This window comes from Callorhinus ursinus, unplaced genomic scaffold, assembly GCF_003265705.2.
Source record: "Callorhinus ursinus isolate GAN/ISIS: 27379988/994484 unplaced genomic scaffold, GSC_fseal_2.0 scaffold10, whole genome shotgun sequence".
Taxonomy (NCBI): Eukaryota; Metazoa; Chordata; class Mammalia; order Carnivora; family Otariidae; genus Callorhinus; species Callorhinus ursinus.
Genome location: NW_027397072.1, coordinates 73,896,471 through 73,904,105, shown reverse-complemented (window position 1 = coordinate 73,904,105; position 7,635 = coordinate 73,896,471). Strand labels below are relative to the sequence as shown.

Sequence of the window (7,635 nt, the reverse complement as noted above, 5' to 3'; positions counted from 1 at the left end):
CCCCCTCCCTCCCCCTCCCGGCCGCAGGAGTTTTTAAAGTGGGCTGGCGGCCCCGAGAGCCGGACATTTGAGAGCCGTCCACGACACAGCCCCTGCACCCAACACAGCGCTAGCCTGAGGCGGCTGTACAATCCTCGGCAGTGTCCTGAGACTGTATGGTCATCTCCGCGGTCGCGCCCGCCCGGCCTTGGACTCTTCCAACTCCAGTTGTTGCAGCCACTTCTTATTTTTATTTTTATTTTTGAAAACCCAGAAAAGTGACTCCTCTTCGTGGGAAAAAGGAACTAAGGTCCCGCTCTCGCGGCCCTCTTTTTGGGTTTGACAGCCTCCTCCCACTCCTTTCCCCGACCCCGCCTCCCCGTGCAGGTTCCTCCCCGGCACCTCTCTCCGCCCTCCTCCCCGCACCTAGCCAGCAGCTCGCGAACTTCCACCTGACCGTGCGGGGCGCTCGGGACCTGCGAGCACCTAGGACCTTTAACACCGGCCCGGGCCACAAGGAGTAGGCGAGGGCCACATCGAAGGCGGCGACTGAAATCCCCACCGGCCGGGGAGCTCAGGTGTCGCGTTTGAGAGCGCCACGGTGACAATGACAGCTGACAAGGAGAAGAAAAGGTAAGCGGGCGTCTGAGCCGGCCAGGAAGCTGGTCTGAGGGGGATGGCCACGCCGCACGGGGTCGGAGCGACCGAGAGCGGCTAGAAGAGGAGTCCGCAGGGGTCTTTGAGGCCCGAGGGTCGGTGTGGAGCGCTTCGAGGGGGCAGAGCAGGTGCCCCGTCTGTGGACGCGGCGCTTCGGCTTCGCAGTGGAGGGTTCTGTGGCCCGAAGAAGTCGCGAATCTGCGCGCGCGATGAGGCCAGGAGGCCCAGGGAGATGGCCCTGGAGGTCGGAGGGGCTGTGGCGCGCGGAACCTTCCCAGATCGCCGCCGCTCCAGCCCCCCCGCTCCAAATTCATGAGGCCCACATGTTGAAATGTTTCTGGGTTGACTTGACCCAGGTCAACTTTGGACTTTCTCAGTTTTCGCATGTGGGGCACCATCCACTAGTCTCTTTTCCTTGGGACCCCACGGGTCCTTCCAAAGGAGCTACTGTGCTCGCACTGCGCCCCAATCTGGCCGGGGGCCGGAGGCGGAGCGCCGCGCTGGGACGCGCCTCCGCGGAGGGGCCAGAACGCAGCAAAGGGCCCTACTCCGGGTTTGCAGATCCCACTGAAGCTTGGAGAAGCCCCCTTCCTGATCCCGCACCTTGACTCGGGAGGAGAGTTGTGTGGTGGGCAGGGTTGCCTCGCGAGGGCAGATGCGTTGGTGTGCGGGGAGGGAATGGAGACACTGGGTGCCCCTGGCTGGTCCCAGTGTCTCTCTCTCAAGAGGACAGAGAAGGGCAGCCACGATCCGCCCGTCTGCCCTCGCGAGCCTCTCGGCACTGGGTGAGAGGCAACTCGGGCCAACTCTCACTGCCTTCCCGCCCCCGCCCGGCTTCTCCCCGCCGGATCCTCTCCCAGCGCGGGTGTGAACGCACCGTGCGGCCACGCAAGCGTGGGTACGGCCTCGCCTCCTGCGAGCGTGCGAGGCTGGCGGCCTGGCCCCCTACTCCTCTGGTCTCCGCTGGGGCTGCCCCGGTGGGCTGGCGTTTTCAGCCCCGCCCTCGGCGGCCGCTTGGCGGGGCTGGGTTTCGCGGGGGGGAAGGGGGTTGTGGAGCAATGGAATGAACTTGTTGCCTGAGCCGGGGCGGATCAGCCGCAAGGCTGCGGGGCTGTTGTGCGGGGCTGGGGCACCGAGACGTGAAGGGAGGGGATGACTGGCCCCGAGAGCTCAGTGCCTGGGTTGATTTGCTCTTGTTCGGACTGCCACTGTGAGACCTGCGCCAGAAACCGTGTATCTTCTGGTGGAAAGCAGCGGTTCCCACCTCGGTGCGCGGAGAAGGATTTGATAAACGGGAGCGAATCGCGCGCGTTCTGGCCAGGCGCCGGGGCCCTTGCTCCTGGGTCTCTGGGGGACCCGGGTCCCCCTTCCCGGCCGCAGCTCCCCCTCCCGCGTCACGGTGGCGGCCCCGGACCTGAGCTGGGTGAGGGAGCGTGGGCCCCCGGGGCCTCGCAGCTCCCTTGGGGGCCTGTGACTTTTGAGGGCGGCAAAGCAAGGAAGAGAGCTTAAGATCCCAACGCATTTTGTAAAACCAACATAGCCTGCATCTTGATGCCAATAATGATGACTGAACAACCAAAAAACAAAATTATAGTCAGCTCTTCTGAGCGCACTTTGGGCTCTGGAGCAGGCGAGGGAATTTATGGTACTGTATACAACTGTGATGCCTATCAGTGACTGTTGCAATCGCGGAGGTGGGGACTGATGGCAATCTTGACAGTTGTGTGAAGTGTTAGCTTCTCCCTGCGGCTCAGCGCCGGGTGGTTGTGTTATGTATATTAATCGTCGCCAGAAACTTGGGAGCAGGGGAGATAATTACTTTGACCCTCTGTAATGCCTCCTTCGTTGGAGAGGGAGGGAGCTGGAATAGGAGAAGGAAAAAAATTGGGTAATCAGACTCCGAATTACTCTCCAGAGCGGCGGGTTTAAAGAACCGCCGCGGCGATCGCCTGGTGAGCCGCCTTGAAGGCCGCTGCGGGGCCGCTGCGCGGGGCTGGTGACCGCGCCGAGTGTGTCCGCCCTCGGCGACTTGCTTGGATGTTTGGGTTGCAAACTGGCCGGACAAACAGCGTGCCCCTCGCCTTCCAGAGTCCCGTGAAGGGTTGTCCAATTCCTCTCTGGCTAATTGTTTTGAAATCTGTATTTACTTTTCGCGTCTGGCTGTTTGTTCGCAGCAGGCTCCTTGCGGGACCAAGGTGTAATTAAAGAATGTGAACCAATACATTCAAAGTTAGTGTGTCATCCAAGTGTCCTTAGCTTTCCAGAAGTACCAAGTGCAGTGTGATGCCTGCTGAAGGGGCTCTCATGATGATGATTCTGCAACATTGGTTCTTAAGATTTGTCATTCTTCTGGTTCAACAGCAGCCCTCAAGAAGTGGGCGGGATTATTTTGTTCCAAAACCTTCATGCCTTGATGGCATATGTTAATGTTTAATAATAAAGAGTTTGCTTTCTAAATGTTGGCTGGCTGGCGGGCTTCCATGGTGAATATCAAAGTGCATTTTGGTGGTAGTGGGCATTCCTACTGATCTCAGAGACAGAAACGGAAGCTTGCTAAGGGTACTGCACACACTTACCTTTCTGTATCAGTCTGTCAGGTGAAAGTGGTCTGGGGGTGTCTCATTAATTAAGGTTCTCTTCCGTGAAGAGCTAGAAAGTGTCTGGCGCGCCTGGTTGGCTCAGTCGGTTGAGCATCTGACTTGATTTCAGCTCAGGTCTTGATCTCAAGGTCCTGAGTTCAAGCTCAAGCTCAGCAGGCCATTGGGCTCCATGCTGGGTGTGGAGCCTACTTAAAAAGAGCTGGAAAGTGTCTCACTTCCTGATAGAACAATTTCTGAGTCCTTTCCCTGGGAGAGAAGGGTTTGGATGTTCTTAGGTGTGTGGGGATTGGAGAGTGGTTCAGGTAAATGTAAATGAGATCTTTGGATAATCCAGGAGCAAAGTCCACTCCAAAGTCAGACCCAGCTCAGAGCACCTTTCTGGAATGCTTAGATCACTTAATGCAGGGCCAGCGGTGGAAGGGGAGTTGGAGACATGGACCAGAAGTTTTCAAACTACTCTCCCCGCCAAACCCACCCCCCCTCATCCTCACCAGCTGGACTTAGTTGTTCCTCCGCTAAAATAAAATCAAAGCCCACCTTTTCCCAATTCTGATGGGAAAACTATTGCGAGGCAGTTTTTCTCAATGTAGGTGTATTTTCTATAAATATTCCTTTATCATTTGATTTCTCTGTCCACTGCATTACCAGAAATCAGCAGAATGCAGGGATGATAAGGAGTTGGTTTAACACCTTCTAGGTTCAGGCATTTCTTATTTAATTCATTACAGCTTTCACGAAATTCAAAAAGAATGCTGTGGTTTCAGGGTTTTTTTCTGTGTTGCTGATGGGGAGCTTAACAATCATTTTATAAGGGCTCATGGAAATCATCTAGTTTGAGGCCCAGAGAGGTTCAGTGACTTTTGTAGTCGCAAGGAAAGTTAGTGCTGGTAAGAATCAGAAGAACCCTGGTTCATTGCTTTCAATTAATTACGTATTTTCCAATTGTTGACAAAATAGTATCCCCAGCCCTGAAATGCCTCTAAACAGTGAAAATGATTTCCAAAGGATTACAGTGCCCTCTCCCCCACCCCTGCCAAATCACTGAACCTTGTAGAAAGGAGATTTGCTCTTCTAGATAATTATAAAAGACTTCAAGCTGCAGGAGCAGTGGCTCTGTTTGCTTTTTGCAAAATAGGAAGCAGAGTTGGCGCGGGTTCCATTGTCTATAAACTTCGGGAAGTTTGAATTCAATTGTCTTAGTGCTCTCCCTTTATTTCACTCAGAAAAAAAATTTACGTATCTGTGGACCTCATTAAAGAAAACCGAAACTGTTGCACAGCAGAGCAGATTGTGAAGTAGAGAGCCCCATGTCAGCGGAGACATTCAAGCAGTTGCTAGATTGATTCCTGTCCTGAGTTGGCATTTTCTTTAAGAGTGAGAACTGTGAGAGTCAAACTATTTAATTCACTTGGAATGTAAATCAGTCAGTGTGTGTGTGTGTGTATGTGTTTGCATATGTGTGTGTAGGGTGATCCTCAACTCTCTCTAGGAATTTATGGTATAAAATGTTTACAGATAGAAGGAACCAGTTAGATTAATTCTCAGGATTAATTCTCCAGGATTCCAGCCCCATACATTTGAAAACACCTGCTGTCATGTCTTATCTCAAGATTTAGGTGTTTCTCCTTTTCAAGAAATCTATCCAGTAGCATTTGCTTTTTATGTATTTTCCCCAGTTTTGTTTCATACCAACATGACTTTTCATTTTAACCTAATGAAGCTTCCCTTTTGCTTCTAGTACTGCCCATCACTGATAGTTCACCACTGATAGTTCACCTGGTAGGGTTTTTGCCAATGGTGTCAAGTTAGCGATGTTTCCTCACGGAGCCCCCAGTCCCATGATGTCTGTTTTCATGATGAAAACCAGCTCTGCTGTTCACACCCTGATATAAACCAGTAAGACAACAAATGTGTGTTGAATACTTGCTCCTACTCTGGATAAAATGCTAAAGAAGAGACTAAGAAATAGGAGATATGGCGCTTTCAGTTGCTTAGTTTGATTGGTGGGGGGAGGAGCACACATAAGGAAGCTTACCTAAATCCATAGATAGTAGCAGCTTACATGTAGCTTTTTTGTTGGAATCAAATCTTTTGAAGCTAAAGATGAGAAGCTCTTAGTAGCACTTCAGGCTGTAACAGTTATTGAAAAATATTGTGTGGGTTGGTGGGTGGGAGAGTTGATCCATAGTTTTCCCTGGAATCATACAGGGCAGATGCTGACCACCAGCATGGAGACTGACTCTGGTAGGGTCAAATGGGGGTAGTCAGGGTTGGGGGTAGTGAGAGTAAAGAAAAGGCAGAGGGTTCAGGAGTGTTCCTTCTTGTGTACTTCCATATTATGGACAGAAAGGCCCCGAAGATGAATGTTTGCTGTTCTTTAGAACTTTTGGGTGAGGGGCACGAGAGGAGGTGTCCAGTAGAGTTCTGGGAGTGATAGGGTAGAGGTTGTGGTCCCTCTGAGGATAACAGTGCAGACAGCTATGACTTCAAGAAGGCCAAGAAGAGAGAGGGAGCTTAACCTGGGCTTTGTGAGTAGGCTTCAGGGGGTGGTCTGTGAGCTTCTGAAATTGGGTGCAAGATATTGTGTATATAAGCCTTTTTTTTTTTTTTTTCCTGAGGGAAGTCTGCCCAGCTCTCAGTAGCCTTTCAGAGCTTCTGTGATCTGAAAAAGACAAGCCCTTGTTCTTCAGTGTCTGATTCGGTGACTGCCTTACATTTCAGGATCTTTCTGTTCTGGTCCCAGACAGTTCCCACATTTCACTTCCAGTGTCTCTCCCTGTCTTGGAGATGGGGGAGGGGTTTGGTGTGTGTGTATCTAGTAAAGATTTTGTGGTGCGTTTTAAGCTTACCTGAACCTGGCTGGCCTGTCTACCCACCCACACAGCTGCCTTCAGTAATGGAAGGAAGGGGAGTGAGCGCACAGCACAGGGTTAGTTCTGGTGTGATTCATTTCCTTTTTCTTTTCTTTCTTTTTTTTGGGGGGGGAGCAGAGAGAGAATCTTAAGCAGGCTCCACAGCCAGCATGAGCCCAATGTTGGGCTCCAGTCCCACAACCTGGAGATCATGACCCGAGCTGAAATCAAGAGTCACCCGCTTAACCGACTGAGCCCCTCAGGATGATGTGATTCATTTTCTTAATGCTCTTAAAACAGCCATGAACATTTGTCCTCACACTTTCCATCATCCTCAAACAATTATTTGGAGGCCCTTTTATGCACTAAGAATGTGTGTGTCCTTAAGAGAAATAATATATGCAGTAGGACAAAACCATAAGACCTGAACATTTTAGTCTCATTTGTGTAGGCTCTATTCTCAGAACGTTACATGGGTTAACTCTTTTAATCCTCCTAACAACCTTGTAGCATAAGCCCTGTTATTATCCCCATTTCACTGATGGGAAAGCTGAGGTATAGAAAGGTAACTGCCAAAGGGCGATCGGTGGGAGTGGGATTTGATTTGGGCCAAGTGTCTCTAGAGTCTGTACATTTAACCGGAGGTCCATTCCCCCTTACCTTTTCTAAGCTGTCTATGAAGTATTTAATACCATGCCTGACCGTGGTAAGTACTCTATAAATGATAACTGCTTTTGCTGTTGTAGTTATAATTATTATAATTACTTTTTTGTGACTCATCCCTGTATTGAACCTCACACACAGACAGGGATTGAAGATCTGAAGGGTGGACTTGGAAGTCCTGGAAATTCTTATTTTTCATGGGTTTCCCTCAACTCTGACCGGAGGTGGTTCTCTACTGCCCCCAAGAAGTTCAAAGCTTTCCACCTCCCGCCCTTCACTGGTGGCAAGACTTCAATAATTACTTTAGCCTTCAGACTCCATTGTGCAGGAGAACCTGTTAGAAGTCTTCCTCTGTGGCTTCTGAAGAACCATCTCCAAATCAAGATGCACAAGACTTCCTCTGGCTCTTTTGATCTTTTGAAATTGCAAGGACAGGAAGGAAAGAATGGATGGAGGAATAAAGAATAGCCAAAACTGTTGCAATAATAATATGTTGCATTTTTATATACTCCTCTCTCTGAGAAGCCCTGAGCCTTCACAGCCATCCCAACACTGGCTTCGGCACTGTGAGCCTAGGAGGGTTTTCTGAGCTTTCCCCGTGCTGTAAAATGTAATTGCACCAACAGATATCATAACCGAGAGAGAAGCAAGTCCTCTGGGCAGTTGCATATCATCATATATGTGGTAGTTATGCATTGGTATGTGCCCCTCACAGCCTCTGTGGTTTCCAGGCAGAGTTTGGGTGTACTTTGTTGCCAGTTGTCTGGTCCTGTGTATTGAAAGCCACAGACTGGCCTGCAAGTATGAAGTCAAGAAGAGTGGCGGGGCCCTTTGAGATCTCTGGATCCAAGGAGACAGGTGCAGAATGGGTTAGAATGTTATCT

At 50.6% G+C, this 7,635-nt stretch overlaps 1 protein-coding gene across 1 annotated transcript in view; it reads left to right on the top strand.

Moving 5' to 3' along the window:
• The first annotated feature begins 50 nt into the window (after nucleotides 1–50).
• The window catches only part of EPAS1 (endothelial PAS domain protein 1), an 82,817-nt gene continuing 75,232 nt past the window's right edge, over nucleotides 51–7,635 (top strand). The window contains exon 1 of the mRNA XM_025868895.2: nucleotides 51–612. Coding sequence (XP_025724680.1) covers nucleotides 587–612 — 26 coding nt within the window. The 5' untranslated portion in view covers nucleotides 51–586. The remainder of the gene's footprint in view (nucleotides 613–7,635) is intronic.